General features: G+C 37.4%; 1 protein-coding gene across 9 annotated transcripts in view; it reads left to right on the top strand.

Annotated features, from left to right (window-relative positions):
- The first annotated feature begins 270 nt into the window (after positions 1-270).
- The window catches only part of PLEKHG3 (pleckstrin homology and RhoGEF domain containing G3), a 54,267-nt gene continuing 34,186 nt past the window's right edge, over positions 271-20,351 (top strand). Inside the window, exons 1-2 of one of the 9 annotated variants that reach the window (XM_074290378.1) lie at positions 271-611; positions 10,236-10,291. Coding sequence is in view for 5 of the 9 variants with exons in the window: in XM_074290376.1 (XP_074146477.1) it covers positions 2,661-2,676; positions 10,236-10,291 (72 nt within the window). In the remaining 4 variants the exon portion in view is untranslated. Of the gene's footprint in view, positions 612-716; positions 791-891; positions 1,091-1,142; positions 2,677-10,235; positions 10,292-20,351 lie in introns of those variants that run through there. The other 8 variants (XM_074290380.1, XM_074290379.1, XM_074290376.1 and 5 more) reach the window with 8 other exon arrangements.

The following is a 20,351-nucleotide window of genomic DNA, read 5'->3' on the forward strand; positions in this document are numbered from 1 at the left end:
CTGGGAGTACAAAACCCGGCCAGACCATTGCAGTTTCTGTATTTGCTGCTATGTATTTCTTCGATTTTCTTCCCCGTGTTAATCATTAGCTGAGAGCCCCAAGCACAGCCTTAACCACAGTCAGACACAGAATTTCCCCTGCAGCTACACTCCCAAACTCCGCGAAGTTTCCCCTGGCCCCAGCTGTGCGGCTCTGTAGCCTCCAATAGCTGAATTCCAGCAGCAAAGCAGTCTCCACCCACTGGAAAAATTCCTGATCCGCCCATCTCTCTCCTCTCAGGCTGTTGCTCCTGGCTCAGCTCTGCACTGACTTCCTGCCAGGCCCTGGGAAGCTGTGACCAGGGGGTCTCCCCAGGGATCTTTCTCTTAGAGATTTGGCTCCTGGCCTCCCCCTTGTCCGGTCCCTGCCAAGGGGAGGGGATGATTGGAGTGGGCGGGGGGAGTCGGCCGGCCGCGGTCCAGCTACTTTCGTAAGCGTATTTCAAAGTGTCCTCAAGATCATTCGGGCACATGGAACAGCCCTTAGTGCCTGGAGTCTTCAAGCTGCTTTCACACTTTGTAGGCGATTGGACTCGGCTGAATCTGGACACCGCCGGCAGCTCGGTCATCTGGTGAGTGCTTTCTCTCCTCTCGCCTTTTCTTCTCTCCCCGCCTTTCTGATAGGGGAAGTTGGACAGTTTAGTAGGAAGAATCCCCGCCCCCCCTCCACATCCCTACCCTACACCCTCCTCACACACCGATATTTCAGGCACCACATAACCACATGAGCATCCAGCGAAACGACAAAAGGGTAAGGCAATGTTCTGTCTCGTTGCAGGGAGAATTAGTGATCACGCGGCTTGGATTATAAAAACATTTTAAGTAGGAGACATTTTCTGGCCTTTTGCCCCTATCCCGGAAATAGAGAGAGAACACCCTGTGGCATGTAAGGGACTTTGAATTTGAACACCGGGAAGCGCGGGCAGGCCGGAGATTTAGGTCCCTCCTACCCCCGCCCCCTACCAGCCCGCTAGGTTGAGCACTCGGACTGCTCCCTCAGCATTCAGGGTTTGTGCTTAGCGTCTCTGCCCATTGAAATCTAGAAGGGAAGGTGAGTTCTCCTAACCTTGATTTTTGTTTCCACTCAGCTCTAGGGACATGGGCCTATGCTCTTTAACTCTGGCTGGCTGTTAAACTTCTCCTTTTAGGGACTACTGGGAATTTATTGTTGAAGGGATTAATTTAGTTTGATGCCAGAGGCATAGAATGAAGCTCTTGCCTTCTAAAAAAACTTCTAATAGCGGTCCTGCTGTAGTTTTGGGAAAAATTTAGAAGGGAGATATTGGAAGTAGTAGGTAGAGGATGTGTAGGAACTTCTCACTAAAGCTAGGAGCCTTTCCAAAAGAGACAATGCCTCCAAATGCAGTTTTTGAAGAGCTCTGTCCGATTGTGGGCCCCATGATCCCCAATAAATCCCTCTTATTTGTTAATCCTCCTTTCTTTTTTTCCCCTCTTCCCAATTTAGAAGTGGAGATGAGTGGACTACAACCAAAATAAATGATTGATTAATTAACTGGGAACAATGTTGGGAGAGCAGATTTAAGAAGATGGGAGAATGAAACAGCATGGAAATATCTTGAAAACTAGAAAGGATGAGGAGGAAGCAGTAGAGTTTGAGAAATTTTAGCCTTACACTTCAAAATAGCATGCTGATTTCCCACATTTGGTACATCTTTAGGTAAGCCAGGCCAGTAGAACAGGGATTGTGAGCCCTGGGGACTGGGAGCTGTGTCTTTGCATGTACTTTGCACATTTCTGTTGCTCAAGATATAATAAGCAGTGAGAATAATGACGAGCCACAGGAAGGGGAGGAGGCTCTCTTCTAGACAAGATTTTGGCCCGTTTTTTCTCTTGCCTTGGCCCTTTGCTATCAAGGTGCCAGTCTGAAGTGAAATTGTGAGGTAGTGATTCCACCATAATTGTTCCCAGTGAGATACCCAGCCAGCTGGGATCAAAGAGAACTGGTCAAAAGAAGCCACTAGTCTAGTTTTTCAGTTTCATTAGTATTTGTCACCAGAGTTTCCCATGGCCTTAAATGTTTGGGTTTAAGTGTGACATGTGCTGCATCAGCATAGTTGTCACTCCTTGTGTGAAAAGTTGGTGACCTCATGAGCCTTCCCCCAGTGCCCCTGTCTGTGGTGACATTACACTGTCTTATTTCTGGGATGAATTCAGCATGGGGGAAATTGAAGATTCCAAGGGTGAATTTAGTTCTATTGAAGAAGTGCTATCCTTTTTAGGGTGTAAGAAAAAGTACTACCTGCTTATCTTCTACCTCCTCCACCACCAGTTTCCCTATGTGATCCCATGTCTTGTTTCCTTCCCCCTTTGCATCTATGAAAGGACTGCCTCCACTCCCACTTGTTGAACTTGTCCTGAGCAATCACTGACAGATGATACCAGGAGCCAATCCCAGCCATTTACACCCATTGGCATGTTCCATTCCCCTGGGTCCTAGTTTCAGGGTAAATATTTGATTTACCATATTCAGGGATTTCATCCTAGTCAGTTTGTTTACACTGCAGGAGAATGACCTGAAGTTAGAGGAATGGAATAAGAAGGGGAGGGGGAAGATTTGTGGATTATCGTCTTCCAGCCCACTTTACTCTACCGGCCTTGGGATGCAGCCTCATGCAGGTATGGGAGGATTAATAGTGAAGCCATACAGTTTCTCTGAATATTCCTGGAGCTTTGGATGCAGTGTAGTCTTCCTTTAGCTTCTTGGACTTTCCCTGTATACCAAACTCTCTGCTCTGTTACTTTTCTCTGATTAGCTGCTTCTTCAGATGCCTTTGTTTGATTACTACAGGCCCAAACAATTCTTTCTTTCCCTCTAGGAGCCCTCACTCAGGGGCCTAGGCAACTGGAAAAAGAACTTCTGGAAACTACTGCTGGTAGAATGATCTAAAATTTAACCCCTAAAAGTTTGGGTAGAGCCATTAACTGATTCTTCTCTACCCCTGAGGCCCACATGTTCATCCTTAGCCCTGTCTTCTGAAAACTGCTTTATTTTTAGTCATTCTACTCCTTTTCTGATTAGCCCAAAGTCATCCTTTCCTTCTCCTCCTCCAGTCCTACCCCCCTCTGTTCTGACCTCCCTGCCCAGTACAAGTGGTGCTCCTACTTAGCAAATTTACATTTCTTGGTAATGCTTTTGCCTTTCTAGGTGAAAGTCTGGGGAGGCTGGTAGATATGTAGGTTGGTTACTTTCTAGTCTTTTGGGAGTTACTTTCTAGTCAATGTATTTGCATCTGAAAGTACTAAGATTAAATCCCTACCTCTAAATAACTCTGGGCCTCCATTTCCTTGAGTGTAAAGTGAGAAAGTGGTGGGTTAGATTAGATTTTCTCTAAAGATCTTTCCAATTTTGTATCCTTTGAATTCCATACCTAGAAGCATAATCCTAAATGGTTTTGATGAATAAGTAGGTCCTCGTTTTTCCCCAGCAATCACCATTTATAAAGTCTCTATTCAATGCCAAGCACTAAGCAAGTTTGGGGGGGATACAAAAAAGATGGAATTTGAGAAACTCACAATCTAATAAAAGGGAGACAACAGATTATTTGAGCATGCACACAAGCTATATACAAATGGTACTGTGGGTCGAGTGCTGGGGCTGAAGTGAGGAAGACATCTTTATAAATTCAAATTTGGCTTCAGAAACTTCCTAGCTGTGTGAGACCTATGGCAAGTCACTTAACCTTTTTGCCTCAGTTTCCCCATCTGTAAAATGATCTAGAGAAGGAAATGGCAAAGCACTTCAATATCTTTACTAAGAAAATTCCAGGTAGGGTCAGGAAGAACTTCACAACTGAAACGACTGAACAACAGCAAGGTCTATGGGAGAAGACAACAAACATGTATACAACAGACTATATACAGTTTAAATAGTAAGTAATTAACAGAGAGAAGGCACTACAAATAAGAAGGGTCAGGATATTTTTCTGTACTCAAATTCTATAAGGTCAAAATGTTACAAAGAAAGTGTTTAGTTCATTTTCAGATTCTGAAAGGTGTAATTCAGCTTCTAACCCTTGGGGTAGTTATTATTTTATGTCCAGAGCAGGAGAGAAACTTTAGTGGTCCCTCAAACACAAGGAAAGACCTAGTAAATGAATGGGGATTTTCCATCGCTGTCATGGATCTTTATGTTGGGAGTTATGCACTCCAAAGCAAGGCAGATCACAGGAATATAACATCTGTGACTTGATAGTGATCCTACTCCTTGCCTCCAGTCTTTCCTAGGAGGAATTTCCCCTATTCCCGATGAACTGTAATGAATCAGACTTTCATCTGTGGTTTGCCCTCCCCCACTTAGTCTTGCTACAAGGGAGATAAATGCAATGGCCAGGCCTATTCCCTTACTCTTTCTGAAAGGGAAAGACCCATTATTAGTCACAGCAGGTATGCCTCCATAAGAAATAGGATAGAAGCTGGGAAAGGGAAAGGTGAGAAATTGCTTGAAAACTTTATGGCCTTGGATTGGGAATAGCAGGATTAGGCAAATTGGTAATTTGTAGAGGCAATTTGGGGGAAGTTAGGTGTTGTGAGGTGGGGAAGAGTGTATTGATAGAGGTGATGGCTAACTTGAGCTTTTGAGATTAGAGTTGAGAGTTTTGCTGGTAGGTGGGATCAGAGATGGGAGGGAATAGCATGGGAAAAAGCAATAATATACTCACCTTTGAAATCCCTGTTCAATTTGTATTGAATTTGCAGGATTTGAGTCTCAGCTCTGCCACTTACTCACCTTGGACAGTAATTTTACCTGAGTCTCAGTTTTCTTAACGTTTATAAAATGAAGGGTTTGTACTAAAATGATTTCTAAGGTCCCTCCCAGCTTTAAATCTCTTGTTATCCTATGACCTTCAAAAGCTAATCAGACTAGTCTCTACCCCACCCCCACCCACCAATAAATGACCATCTCTGCTATCTCATATAATATTTCAAAGAAAGTGGGTCAGATCTCCCAAACTTTTATAAATGTATTTGAACATTTTTCTGGGAGCACTTTTCCTGAGTCAGGAGGCATAGAATTATTATCAGAATTGGTAGTTACTGGAGGTAATCCAATCCAACCAGCACCTGAGCAACAGTCCTTTCCACAATATCTTTTTTATTTTTATTTATTTTTAATCGTATTTTTCTAAATATATGCAAAGATAATTTTCAACATATTTATCTTTGCAAAACCTTGCGTTTCAAATTCACCTCTCCATCCCCTCCCCAAGACAAGCAAGCAATCTTCTACTTTTGAATTTATTAGGCAGTTCAGGTACTGCTTCCTAGTCCTACCCTCCTAGCTCTGTCTAAACTCTCTTCCTTTTGCTTGAAGACTGCTAATTTTGGGATGTGGGAGGTGATGTGGAAGTCTACTTGCTGTTATGACCAGGGAAGCAGTGCTGGCTTTAGAGCCCCTATTTCTACCAAACCCCTGTTTCACTGGCTAATTTGGTTAAGGAGCTCTTTCCTGCCCCACCCCAAATACTGCTATCCGAGCTATGTAATGAGGGTAAAGATAGATTTAATCAAGGAAGTTGCAGTGAGAAATCTCCAGGCAACGAACAACCATGAGCATACTAGGTCCTTCTTTGACAGAGGATAAAGAGGGATGGGTAATTTAGTTTCAGAGTCAGATTGGATAAAGTTTTGATCACAGCTAAAAAACAAGATACAGCCACAGATGGTAATATTTTGTAAGTAGTGAGCTGTGATTGACTTACTGGGTGAGAAAGGCAGATTATCACCACTCACTTTAGCCCTTGATATGACATGAGAATGCTATGGCCCTCTAGTGGTCAGAGAAGTTTTGTGTGTGAGTCTGAGAGTCAATATACATTAAGTGCCTACTATGTGCCTGGCTCTGTGTGTATGTCTTTGCTCTTGCTACTGGTAAACTTTTGATTAGAAATAGAGGAAGATTCCTGTAATCTTTGATCTAAACTGAAAGGAAGTTTAGAGGTCATTTGGCTTAACCCTGTCATTTCCAGTGTTTGCCACCATTGTCAGTTCTCCTTTTTCATCTGAAGTGGATAACCTCAAGTGAAGGAGGTAGAAGGAGGTATATCTATTGAGCAGACAGACAGGCATTTGGACTGGTATCATTTTTCATCCATTTGATATTCTGCTGGTGGCAAAAAAGAGGGACAGTGGCTCTTGAGTAGTCAACCAATAAATCCAGAAATCTTAAACTCAGTAATGTCATCTATACTACTTCTGTATGCAATGATCATTTGATGGAACCTGAGGTTGGGGGTGGGAAGATCGGTGCATTCTTTTCTTTTTTTCTTTCTTTCTTTTTTTTTTTGCTGAGGCAATGGGGGTTAAGTGACTTGCCTAGGATCACACAGCTGGGAAGTATGACGTGTCTGAGGTCTGATTTGAACTCAGGTCTTCCTGACTCCAGGGCTGGTGCTCTAACCACTGTGCAATCTTTTCTAAATCGCAAAATCTCAGATTATGTTCCTTACTACTACTCTTCCACCACAGTGACACACGTTTTAAGCACTTCTTCCTCCCTAAAAAACTATTAACGACTGAATTTATGCTTATTTACCTCTGTTTACTTGCCACCTGAGTAACCATGTCATTTTCCTACCCAAAAATTTTCATTGTCTCCCTATTCTAGAATAAAATACAAAATCCTCAGCCTGGCACTTAAGCCCTTCAAAATATGCCTCTTACCTATTTTCCAAGCTTATTCCATATTATTTCCCTTCACATAATATTTTTTGGTGAAATCATTCTATTGTTATTCCATCTTGCTTTTGTGTGTGGGTGTTGTCTCCCCTTAAATCCCATTTACTCCCCAATTTCACCTTTAGAATTCCCATCTTCCTTCAAAGCATGTAACTCATTACCACCTCTACACTAAGGCCATCCAGATCCCTCTAGTTGTTAATATTTGCTTCCTCTTGAAATTACTTTGTATAACTTTGAATATAATTTGTATTAATTTTATCTGTGTACATATTGTACCTCTCCAACTTACAATATTAGCCCCTGTAGTTTAGAAACTGTATCTTTTTTTTTTCTTTTTTTTTTTTTTTTTTTTAATCTGTAGCACATAGTACAATGCTGGGGCGTTTAATAAATATTTGTTGAATTTAATTGACCTTGGGCAAATCCTTCATTTCTTGGGACAACAGTTTTTTCTTCTATGAAATGAGGCGGTTGGATTCACAGATTGATCTCTACTGTCTTTTCTCTAAGCCTTATTTATGACTCTTAAGTTGAGCAGAATGGGCTGCTCTACCAGTATGTCTTTCTGGGGAAAACATCTTGGTAAGTGCCTGAATGGCTCTCGGGTCACAGGCTTCTTATATCAAATGTACACCGTTAAGATATGCAGGGCACAAATATAGCTGCTAGCAAGTTTGCCTTAGCACAAAGTGGGAGGAGATAGTAGGGGCATGGGAATGGGCGAACAAGTAGCTAATTAGGGTTATAACTTGTTCTTCTACCGTGACCAAGTATTAAGGTGATAGTTTTGGAGGGTATTGTATTTCCAGTGATCTTCTGGTATGTATTAAATCAGATATAGTATGCTGGGAAAATGATAAGTTGTGATAATTCTAATCTTTTGGAAGTTTTTCTTTGTCTTTTTTAAAAACATCAGTTTTCTCCAGAATCTCTTCCCAGTCTAACAGATTCCACTATCTTTCAATGAAAGTAGTGGTGGATTTTTTGTTTTGTTTTGTTTTTTAATGCATTTAGTCTGTGAAAGGGGCTGACTACTATTGTTTCTCAGATGGCACCCATATCTGTAGGACCAGTATTCTATTCCTCCCCTGAACCAAGGGGCCAAGAGACCTTCTCTCTTGCAAGCAGTAGGAGGTTGAATTTCTTTCCTTAACTTAATTCACTGCCTCTGAATTAGGCCAAGCAAGCCAGGATTTGGAAAGGCCCATCCCAAATATTTTTGTTCGTAGCAGTGGCCTCCAAATTCTTTTGATTGCATATCCCTGTTAGTAAAGCAACTTTTTTTTTTTTTTTTTTTTTTTTTTTTTAGCATGTACCCTCACTATATTTCTATTTATCTTTTTATAAGTTACAAAACATACTCAAGATGGAAATTAGAAAGGATGTAATATGAAATAAGCATTTTATAGTTTTTATTAATTCTATTAATGATAATTTTTTAATTTTTTCTCTACAATATTAATAATTGTGATTGAGCATATTTTATTATTTTTTTAAAATCTCAGTTAATATTTTTGTGAGAGCAATTAAAATTTTATGTTCTCCTTATTTCAACATTTGGTTTTATTGACTGTCATGGCTGAAAAATTCCCAACAATATGTAGATCCAAATGTTGGCTATGCTTAGTGTATCCTGCCTTTCATTTTTGCATGCTGTCTACCAATTATACAAGGGCTTTTTTTGAATTTTGGCAAGGAAAATTCCATCTTCTTTGATGTCAATAAATTGTTCTTGCAAATTATTTTGAAGATGTTGCATTTTAAAGATTTTTAAGTAAATCAGCTCAAAACCATAGGAACTCTTTGTTTGGAAGATTTAGAAAACCAGAAAAGTTTATAAATTAGAAGATTAGAAAATTCTCTTTACAAGTATTTTAAACATGTAGATATGTGTTTGTGTAGGAGATAACATTTTTTTCAGCAAGAGATTAGTTTTCAAATGACTTGTTAAACATAATGGCTTCGTACTATTATTAGCTAATAACTCAAGGTGTAATAAACACTTACAGTGAGGTTCATCATTAATTCTAATGGATGTAAATTCATATTGTAAGTCTTTTTGAAATTAAATTTTTTTTTAGCCTTCTGCTTATCAGGTTTGATTAGATTGTTTTTGTTTTCAACTCAAATGTGACTGGTAAAGAGCCCATACTAAGAGAAGTTTCAGCTCCCTATTTCTTTTTGTGTCAAAAAAGGACCTTGTATGCTTACGGTCTCATGCCCATTGTTTGGGGGAATGAGGGACATACCAAAAAGGTCTCTTTACTTGAGCAGTTTGAAATCTAGCTGTTACACACAAACAATTTAAGATCATGTACACTGATAAAAAAGACAATCATAGGTTCATAGATTCCCTTATTTTGCAAATGAGGGAGTAGAGTCTTAGAGAAGACTTCCCTAAGATTGTATAGGTGAACATATATAAGGAGCATTGAATAAAGATTAAATTAACATATGTTAAATTTATAATTGTCTGTTGATTTGTCATCATTAGTTATCTTCAATCACTAGATACCCAGCAGGAATTTTTAAAGCTGCTTGTTTATTTTTGAGAGCTAGTTAAAACTTGATAGTATTACTCAGAAATCCATTTATCTGGGTATGTGAAAGTTGTACTTGGGCACAATATGCAGAAAGTAAATAAATGAGTAAGTGACCCCCTGCTGTCCTTCCATATTTTGGAATTCTTACCCTTCTTTGAAGACTATCTTGTGTATAATAGGGAACACACAACTGTCTGACTTAGGAACTAAGTGGAGGATACAGAGTATCAGATTGTATATTTAAATATTATGAAGGCATAAGTTGTTTTTAAAATTAAAAATATTAGAGTTCTAATAATTTCTTCCTGCACCCTGATAGATCTTTTTGACAGTCCGTGGAGAGTGCTCCTGTTTGGAGCTCATTGAAGGACCTCCCTAGTCCAATGACACTGATTGCTTCTAATTTAAGTTGGGACTAACCTGACAACTGAAAGGAGGCAAAAATCTTAGTTCCCACAGTTCTTGGTCCTAAGTTCAGATGGTTTTTATCTCCCACCATATCAGCACATAGAAGAAATTTACATTGTGTACTTGTGGTCAGCTTCCTTTGGTCTGTTTTCCTCCATTGTGGGAGGAGCAGGGTCACTGAGGAGCAGGGTCACTGCTATAGTCTGAGAACATTTATTTCATGCTTATTGTTTGGGGGAGTGAGGGACACAAAAGAAGTTGGTTACCTATTCTCTATTCTTAAGCAGTTTGGAATCTAACTCATCTACAAAAGCAATTTAATATCATGTACTGGTTCAAAATAGCAGTCATAGGTTCACAGATGTCCTCATTTGTAAAATGAGTAAATAGTCTCAGAGAAGACTTGCATAGGTGAATACATATGCAAAGCATCAAATGCAGATTTAAATAATCTACATAAATGTTGAGGAGATGATGTGCAAATGTTTATATTTACACCCTGCTTATTATTATTAATAATTGTTAATATTCATGTGTCTCTTTAAGGTTGGCGGAATCACTCTATATATTATTTCATTGGATCTTCACAGCAACCCTTTGAGGTAGGTACTCTTTTTAATCTCCATTCTGTGGATGAGAAAACTAGATTGAGAAAATTTAAATGACTTACCTAAGGCCATACAGTTAATAAGTATCTAGGTCAAGATTCCAACTGAGGTCCTGACTTCAAATCCATTGAGTTTTCAGTCCACTTACCTAGCTTTCCTGCTAGGTATTTTATTTCTTAATCTCCCTTCTTCCTGCCTTTCCTTTAGTTTGCCTCTCACCCCACTTTTAAGGTAAATAAGCACAACCTGTAGATGCTCATGCTTTTAGTTACGAATTTACAGATCTTCATTTTGAAGATATACTCTTTAAGGCCTTCACATCAAGCCAGGTCAGGCAAACACAAAATATGTCTTTTATATGTCATGATATGTATTTCTTCTTGGCTTGTGGACAAAAACTAATGAAGATATTTCATATGTGAAGGGAAAATGAGAAAGGAGAAAAGTATCAACTTTGTTCATCCTTTGGATCTGGTTTCAAGGAAACTAAGATCATATAAATGGCTTATTTGTGTGTTTTTTTTCTTTTAAATAATAGTTTTTTATTTTTCAAAAATCATACAAAGATAGTTTTCAACATTCACCTTTGAAAAACCTTATGCTCCTAATTTTTTCCTTCTCTTCCCACCTTCCTCCTCTAGACAACAAGTAATCTAATATAAGCTAAATGTCTACAATTCTTCTGAACATATTTCCATATTTTTCATGCACAAGAAAAATCAAATCAAAAAGAGAAAAAAAATGAGAAAGAAAAAAACACAAGAAAGCAAACAACCAACAAAAAGGTGAAAATACTATTTTGGGATCCACATGCAGTCCCCATAGTGCTCTCTCTGGATGCAGATGGTTTTCTCCATCACAAATCTTTTGGAATTGGCTTGAATCACCTCATTGTTGTGGATTATCTATAAAATGGAGCTATTGATAAACTGCTTATTCCTGGAATGCTTTCCTTTCTATTTTTAATCTCCTAGTTTTTTGGGTTTCCTTCAAGTCCCAGTTAAACCTAAAACCCCTAAGCCCCTAAAACCTCTCCTGACCCTCTCCCTTAATTCTAGTGCCCTTCTTATACTGACTTTTCAAATTTATTCTGCCACGGTTTGGTTTTTTAATATTTGCTTATATGTTTTCTCCCCTACCCCACTTCCCAATTGTGAGCTCTTTAAGAAAGGGATGTTCTTTTATCTTTCTTATATCTCTAACACTTAGCATTATATTAAATAAATATTAAGCCACTAACTCACTGATTGACCTTCGGCCCTTTACTCCCAAGGTTGTTGTAAGGACTAATGAGTTAATGTGCATTGAGGATTTGAGAGCCTTGGATGAGGAAAGTACTGTATAAATAGTGTAGTTGTTGTGATATTGAATGATTTAGCTTTGTTCCTGTATCTTTTGGTATTTAGCTGGAGGTAGCTGCGTTCAGCTTATCTACTATAATGGAGTCTCCCCTAGGTTCCTAGCTGCTGAGGAGCATGTCAGATGGGAATGGGAAGTCTCATTTCCTTCTTTAAAAAGCCCCCAGGAATCAGGAATGAGAGAAATGTAGAAAATATGCCCCACATGCGGAACTGTTTCTGAATAAGGCATTTATTGAAAAGGTTTTGCAGAAGGCGGCAGTTGTTCTTTAATTTCAGAGCTATTTGTGTCTGCTTGCTGCATTTGAAGTTTGTTAACTGCTTAGTTGCCAGATCTGGGATTTGAATGTAGCTTCTCAGTTCCTATTACAAAGACAACAGGGAGCCCTTTGGAGCATGAGGACCTAATTTGTGTAATCAGTTTCAGAACCTTATTTCTTAGTGATTTCACTTGAAATTTAGGCATATGCCTTTTTTTTTTTAAAGTCATCTATCTTGTAACCGATTATATATAATTACATTTAAAATTATGAATGTTAGACTAGTGTTTTCTTTCATTTATTTCTTTTTTATTGCTTTTTTGGGTTGTGTGAGGGGACATCTCCTTTACTTTGTTGTTTAATTTTAAGTGCACAACTGTTATCCTAATCTCTTCCTAAAGGCTGTCTCCAACCAGTAATTCCTACTCTATCTCAAGTTCTTTAAATTTACTGAAATTTCTACTTTCTTTTTATTTATTTAGTAAATATTGGTCTTTCCTTTTCTTCAAAGTAATTTCCTAGGCCCTTTCTTCTCTCTACACTTTCTAGTAGCTTTATTAGTTTAATTACCATCATTGTGCAGATGATGCTCAGATCTATATATGTAGCCCCAAAGATTCCCTTGAGCATTAGCAATGTGTTATTGGACTTTTCAAATTGAATATTTCAGAGACAACCCCAAATTCCAACATCCAAAATTAAATTAACTTTACTTACAAAGCATCCTCTTTTCCAAACTTGCCTAATTTTGTCAAAGTTACCACCATTCTTCTCATCTTAGGTCCATGATGCTGATGCTGTCTTCAATGCCTCACTCTTCCCTGATCCATATACCAATCAGACATCAAATTTTTCTGATTTTACTCATATAGTAGCTCTCATACCTGATCTTTTCTTTCTATTCACATCATTAATGCCTCAGTTCAGAACCTCATCAATTTTAGCCTAGATTATTTCAGTTCAGAACCTCATCAGTTTTAGCCTAGATTCTTTCAGTTCAGAACCTCATCAGTTTTAGCCTAGATTATTTCAATACTCCCCTCCCCCCAATAGCCCCCCTGCCTCCTCTCTTTCCATTCTGTCCTTCCACACAGCAGCCAAAGATATCTTTAAAAACATATCTGCCTGTGTTAAATCTACATTCAATCAATTCCACTGGTATGAAATATAAACTCTTCTGATTAACTTTATTTTTAGTTTTTTATTTTTTCCAAACACATGTAAAGATAGTTTTCAACATTTATTTGTAAGACTTTGTGTTCCAATTTTTTTTCCTTCTTTCTCTTACCTTCCCCTTCCCAAGACAGCAGGCAATCTGACATAAGTTAAATATATGTAATTCATTTAAACATTTTCATAATTGTCATACTATGCAAGAAAAATCAGACCAAAAGGGGGGGGGGGGAAATCACAAGAAAGGATAAAAAGCAAACGAACAATAATAACAACAAAAAAAAAAAAAAGAAAGAAAAAAGATGACAATACTATACTTCGATCCATATCAGTCTCCATAGTTATCTCTATGGATGCAGATGGCATTTTCCATCCTGAATTTGTTGGAAATGCCTTGAATCACATTGCATTGTTGAGAAGAGCCACGTCCATCACAGTTGGTCATCACATAATCTTGTTGATACTGTGTACAATGTTCTCTGTTAACTTTACTCAGCATCAGTTCATGAAAATCTTTTCAGACTTTTCTGAAACACTGATTAGCTTTTGAAGCTCTTAGTTTTAACATATCTTTCCAATCTTCTTGAATATTACTCCCCTCTCACTGCCTTCTTTCCTCTGCAGTCCAATAAATTATCTTTTCTTTTTATGTCTTCTGCCTCTGCTCTCACTAGAGTTTGTGACACTTTTTTCTCTTCCTTCAAGACAACAAACCTCAATCCTATATGAAGTTTTTCTTAATTCCTCCACCCCCTCTCCATCTGCTTGTGATCTCTTGGCAAACTAGATAGTATTTAGCTATTTTGGTATTTATTTTGCATATACTTATGTTTAGGGTAGCACAGTGGATAGGACACTTGCAATTGTGTGACCCTGTGCAAGTCATCTAACCCCATTTGCCTCAATTCTTCATCTATAAAATGAGCTGGAGAAGGAAATGGTAAGCATTCCAGTATCTTTGCCAAGAAACTCCAAATGAGGTCATAAAGAGTTGGAAACAACTGAATAATATTTATATTTGGCTTCTCCGTTAGCATGTAAGAACCTTGCAAATAGGGAATTGTTTCATTTTTTATATTTGTATCCATAGTGCCTGGTATATAACTGACACTTAGTAAATGTTTGTCCATTACTTCTTTTTTTTTCTAGTTATTTAAGCAGTTAGTTAAAAATCTCCCCTCCCCTTTCAACTTTTGTTTTGTTCTTATTATTCCTGTTCCTTTTCAGTCTATTTTGCCTTTTATTTTTAAGAATTATAGACTTGTTTCTGCTTTGCTTTCTGTGTTTTTTATGAAGTTAAACTTTTGAAGGAAGAGGTTTAGACTCTAGCCACCTTCTATGTTATTCTCTAGGCAGCTAGATGGTACAGTGAGTAAGAGTGACTAACTTGGAGTCAGGGAAGACCAAAATTCAAATTGGAGCTCAAACACTGCCTGCCTCAGTTTCCACCAAAATGTAAAATGAGGACAATGAGTACCTTATAGGGTTGTTGTGAAGAACAGTGAGATAACAAACACAGCACTTCACAAACCATAAAGAGATATATAACTGATAGATATTGTTTGTTACTTCCTGGCCAAAATCTTGGCAGTTCCAACTTCTGAGAAAAAAAGTGAATTTCTTTTTTTTGAGGAAAAAAAAATGCAGTAGAGTAGCAAGGGAGACTCCTCTTTCTTCTCAAAGCATCTCCTAGTATTAGTATGAGACAAGGAGGGTCTTTGTTCTCTTTCTTCCCTCTCAATTGACCTGCGTAGCTCCCTACAGCTGAGTGCATGTTGCTGTGGTGTTCTTAGATCTTTTGAGGTGAGAAGCTGGATACTTGAAAAGATGGTCTCCAGAGGTCTGGTTTTTTGTTGGTTTTTTAGAAAAGCCCTGGATAAAGCAAAGTTAACCTTACTCACACCTGTTACTACAGTTTTTTTTTCTCAAAAGCCCTGGAGAGTGGTTGTTTTGATTTTTAACAGTGAAGTGCTGTGCGGACTGGCAGAGCAGGTGAGAATAGCCCTTCCCACTTGGTCTAATCTCAGTCCTGGCTGGGAGCCAGACCTGCCACTGACTCACAAGGCAGCTAATGATACCAAAGTGAGTGAAATAGCTGCCCACCACTTCCTTTGGGTTTAGGAAGGTGGAAAGAGCAGGCTTGGAAGATGGGATCTGCAAGATCAACTTAGTTACCTCATGTGGCCCTGGTTAACAGCCATGTCTTTCAAGGCAATCCATTTTTCCTGTTTGAGAACTTCTGCCCCCTGAGCAGATGTTCTGTCCCAACTTCCTTCACCTTTCCCCTCTTCCAGGGGCTTAAGAATCTGATGATTGCTCCCCAACTTCAGTTATATTCTGTCTAGTCCTTTTGTGCTGTTTCAGAATTGGGGAGAACACTTTTCTCCACCCACTTGGGAACTGGTTGGATGAGTTTCTTTGGCAGTTGGGTCTTTCTACTTGAAAACAAGAATGGGGGTGGGGTAGGGGGTTTTTGTTGGATGGAAAAGAAAGCTCTTGGACTGGGATTTGTGAAGTGACCAATGCGGTTTATTGCTTTTAGGTGTCTGGTAGCTAGCTACTTGTCTCTGAGGCATCTGGGTATTCTTGCACCTCTCTCTAGGATCACAAGATCATAGTTATAGAGCTAGAAGAGGTCTTAAAGAACATTTAATTTAGTCAGTGCCTCTTTTATAAATGGGGAACCAAGACTTATAAACCGTATAGTAGTAACTGTCAGAGGTAATAGCCACTAGACTGTCTCTCCAGGGGTCAAACATGTTGGATTAGCTTTTGATTTTTCTCTCAAAAGTAGATTGCAGGTTAAGCCTGAGAAAGGTCTAATTCTACTAAAAACAGGAGGGAATAAATTAAAAAATATATTTTAAATGCCTTTTCTGGAAGCTGAGAAACAAGATTTGGAGTCAGGAAGAACTGTGTTTATATCCTGACTCTATATGTTCATTAGTGATGTGATCCTCTGCACAGCTCTATATGTTTTAAGAAACTCTTTAAGATTTACTTAGCAAGTCCCCCAAAGCTGTTGATTTTTGCGATAAATGTTGGTGGAAGGAGTACTCAAGCTAGGAGTTCCTCACAATGACAAAATCACAAACATATCCTGTTCTGTAAGGTTGGACTAGATGGGTAGGGGCAGAGTATTGGAGAATATACTCCTACAATTTATTCAAAATCCAGGTCTATTTCTAAACTTGTTGTGTAGTCATTTTCAGTCACATCCAATTCTTTATTATCCCTTTGGGTTTTCATGGCAAAGATATTTTAGTAATTTTCCATTTCTTTCTTCTGTTCATTTTATAGTTGAGGAAACTGAATCAAACAGGGTTAGGTGACTTGCTCAGGGTCATAAAATTAGTAAGTGTCTGAGGTTAGATTTGAACTCAGGTCTTCCTGATTCCAGGCCTGGCATTCTATTTACTGTGCTGCCTTAGCTGCATATTTCTAAACTTGGGAAATTCAGTTTTTAAAAAAATAGTATTTTATTTTTTGTAATTATAAGTAAAGACAACTTTTATTATTTATTTTTACAAGAAGGAAAATACATTCTTTCAGAATTTTTATTGCTAACATTTTATTTTGACATGTCATAGAACCTTCTCAGGGTAATTTTAGTTGAATCTTCCATTTTGTATTATCTTTAAAACCACTTTAAGTTAAACATAAAATAATTATAATTAATCCTTACATTCTAGTAGACTTCTGTTTATTAAATGACAGGTGTATATTTTATAAATAAGTACCTATGAGGTCCTATGGTTTTGATCTTAAGCTTTATTCCCAACTAAAGCTCTCTTCATTAATGTAGGTATAACAATTGTGTATATTATTCTTTTGGCACTACTTTATTTGCTCTGCATCATTTTATCTCCTGTTGGCTTTGGAGTCAAAAGCTCTGACTTTAAATTGTGAGTATGTTGTTTACTCCCTAAACCAGATTTTAGGCAAAATCACTTAATTTCTCTGGGTCTAAATTTCCTAATTTCTTAAATGGGTTAGATTAGATAGATTAACTATGAATTATGTATTTTTTCATATTTTATTATTAACTATGAACTATATATTTTTTCATATTTTATTAAATTCTACATATATGTTATTCATTATATAGCAGTAACATTCTATTGCACTTATGAGATAACTTATTGGGTCATTTCTTATAAGAAAGGGAAAAAAAAGGGGAGGGAATGGAGAAAAGAAAATTCAATAAAATTAACATCTCAGTTGAATTTGATGGTATATACTGCACCCTGCAAAGAAGGGAGGGAGGTGTATTTTCTTATCTTTTTTTCTGGGGCTAAACTTGGTCATTATAATTAAACAGCCAAACAAATATTTATTAAGTGCTTACTTGGTACCAGAAACTCTGCTAGGCAATGTCAGTATAAAGTCGAAAAACCAAATAGCCACTAAGCTCATGGAGCTTATATTGTACTGAAGGGAACATTACATTTTCATTCCTTATCTGGGCTGCCAGATTAGGTCAATCTTTGCAATACCCCCTATCCCATCGTTAGAACCATAGATGTCCCAAACCATTCTTTGTAGATTATATATCTCTTTATAGCAGTCTAAAATAAATTTAATAATTTTCTTTCTCTAAACTTTATTAATCTCTTTTGATTCTCAGGATTTCCAACTTGGTGTTTAATTGGGAATTTTTAATTTGTTCTTTTTCTAGTTTAAAGTTACAAGCCCAATTCATTGATCTGTTCTTTGTTTTATTAATATAAATATTTACACATACACATTTTCCCCTAAGTACTGATTGGGTGCATCCCATTTTGGAATGTTGTCTCATTATTGTCATTCCTTCTGATAAAATTACTGATTGTTGCTATGATGTTGTTTGAGCCACTCATTCTTTGGGAACTTTCTCTCTTATAACCCACAGCAAAGTAATTTCATTTGAGACCTGATACCAATGTTTACTTAAAGCAGAATGTGATTCTGATGAGGACCCAAAACCCACATTCCCTGTATTGTAGGAAATTTAAATCTTTAGTTTTTGTATCCATATAGTTTCTTGCCAGTCAGGTGGCATAGTGGAGGAAAGCTTTGGTCTTGGAGTCCAGGAAGATCTGAACTGGATTCCTGCTTTATACACTTAAAAGCCTAGGTTATTCACTTAATTTCTCTTAGCCTTAATTTCCTCATCTGTAAAAGAGGGACAATCAGAACACCTACTTCTCAGAGATTTTTTTGAGAATCAGATGAAAGAGATAATTTAGATAAAATGCTTTGTAAACTTTAAAGTACAAAACAAATGCTATTAATCTTAAAATTTCTTCTGGACCTTATATCTCCTGTTTTTGCAAGGGTTGATGTATGCCTTGGAATTGACCTTTTAGATTATGCCTTGGATTGACCTTTTTATCTTCTCTCTTTACTCACCTATAGAAAAAGAACATTTCTATAGATCTTTGTATAGTATTCTTCCTAAACTCTTCTTGGCAATAACAATTTTAATTTAATATTAATATTATATAGCTCTTTCCTTTTAAAATCATTTTCATATTCATTATTTCATTTGCCTTTAAAATTTTAAAGCTCCTTTATAAGATGTCTCTTATACATCATAATTATTCAGTATTTTCTAAAAGATAAAGCAACAGAAATGCTTTGTTCAGTAATTCTCTCATAATAAATACCAGAAAGGTATAAAACAGGGAGACGTCTTGAATGAGGAGTTTGCCACTGTGATGTGCCAGGTACTTGTACTAGAAGCTAGAGAAATGGTCAAAACTAAAAATCAGCCCTGCCCTCCAGTAGCTTATATTCTACTAAGCAGAAAAAATATGAAAGAACAAATAAACATCTACAAAATCTACTCTCCTCCCAATTTTTTTTTTTTAATGGGGAGGAAACCAGCAGCTGGGAGGATCAAGCTTCAGGTATAAAGTTAATTTTGAAGGGAAAGCAGAGTGGTGTTTTTTGGGGGGGAGGGGAGAATGTACATTTGTGTATTGCAGAATCACAGGATTTATTTTTAATAAGTTTTTCACATAAAATCTATATATTTCTCTTTCCCTACAGTTAAATAAACGAGAATAAAGTCTCCCTTCTTTCTCTTTTAAAACATAATCAAGCAAAAAGATTCCCACATTGTTGTATCCAAAAATATATATTTTTCAACCTATACTCTTGAGTCTATAAACTTTCAGTAAGAAGATGGGTAGCATGAATACGGGATTCTAAAGGTTAGATGTAAAGTGAAGGTATATTCAGATATTGAAGACAGTCAGTGCAAGGGGAGATAAATGAGGTGTCAAGTATAAGAAGCAGCAAGCATTCTAATATGGGGAGTAGGAAATGATAGGATATATAATAAAGTAGGAAAGATACTGGAAAGAGAGCTTTTTGTTGTTTTATTTATTTTTAATACACATTGTTTTACGAATTATGTTGGGAGAGAAAAATCAGAGCAAATGAGAAAAGTCATAGGAGAGATTAAAAAAAAAACAGGAAAAAGGAGTGAACATAGCATGTATTGATTTATTTACATGCAGTCTCCTTAGTTCTTTCTCTGGCTGAAGATGGCATTTTCTGGTCAATGTTTATTGGAATTCTTTTGGATTGTGAAAAGCTTTAAAAGCTGAATGAAGTAGGTTATTTTTTATTTTAGAGGCAATAGGGAGCTAGTGAAGTTTATTGGGAAGGGAAGTGATATGGACAGAACTGAACATTAGGAAAATCCCCTTTGCTGCTGTGTGATAGGCTGGAGAGGAAGAACATTAGAAAAAGACAAATTAGAAGGCTATTGCAGAAGAAGGGTAAGGAAAGTCTGAAGAAGGATGATGAATAAAAAGGAGTAAAGATATATGAGAGAGTTGTTAACTGATCATATAATTGGTAAAAGTGAGGAATTAAGAATAATGACAAGATTTTGAATGTGATGATTGAGGTGTTCTCAACAGAAATAGGAAGTTTAAAATGAAGGTGCTTGGGGTAAAAGATGAACTCGGTTTTGGATTTGTTGAATTTGAAATGCCTATAAGATATCTAGGTTGCTTTATCCAAGTTGTTAGAGATAGTGTGATGGAGCTCAAGTAATGGGATTCTCTGTGGATGGTGAGGTCCTAGAAATGCTTCTTTTGCAGATGGGCCATAGAAGGATATTGCATAGTCTCCTGGATATGTAACTACTTAAAACTGTTTGACCATCCACATAGGAAAGACGAAGTAGATGAAGAATATCTGTTGCCCATATAATGAAAGGCAGTTAAATGGACAACCTAGGGTACTTGTCCATCTATATGCATATCT

The sequence above is a fragment of the Sminthopsis crassicaudata genome, chromosome 2, assembly GCF_048593235.1.
Source record: "Sminthopsis crassicaudata isolate SCR6 chromosome 2, ASM4859323v1, whole genome shotgun sequence".
Classification (NCBI taxonomy): domain Eukaryota; kingdom Metazoa; phylum Chordata; class Mammalia; order Dasyuromorphia; family Dasyuridae; genus Sminthopsis; species Sminthopsis crassicaudata.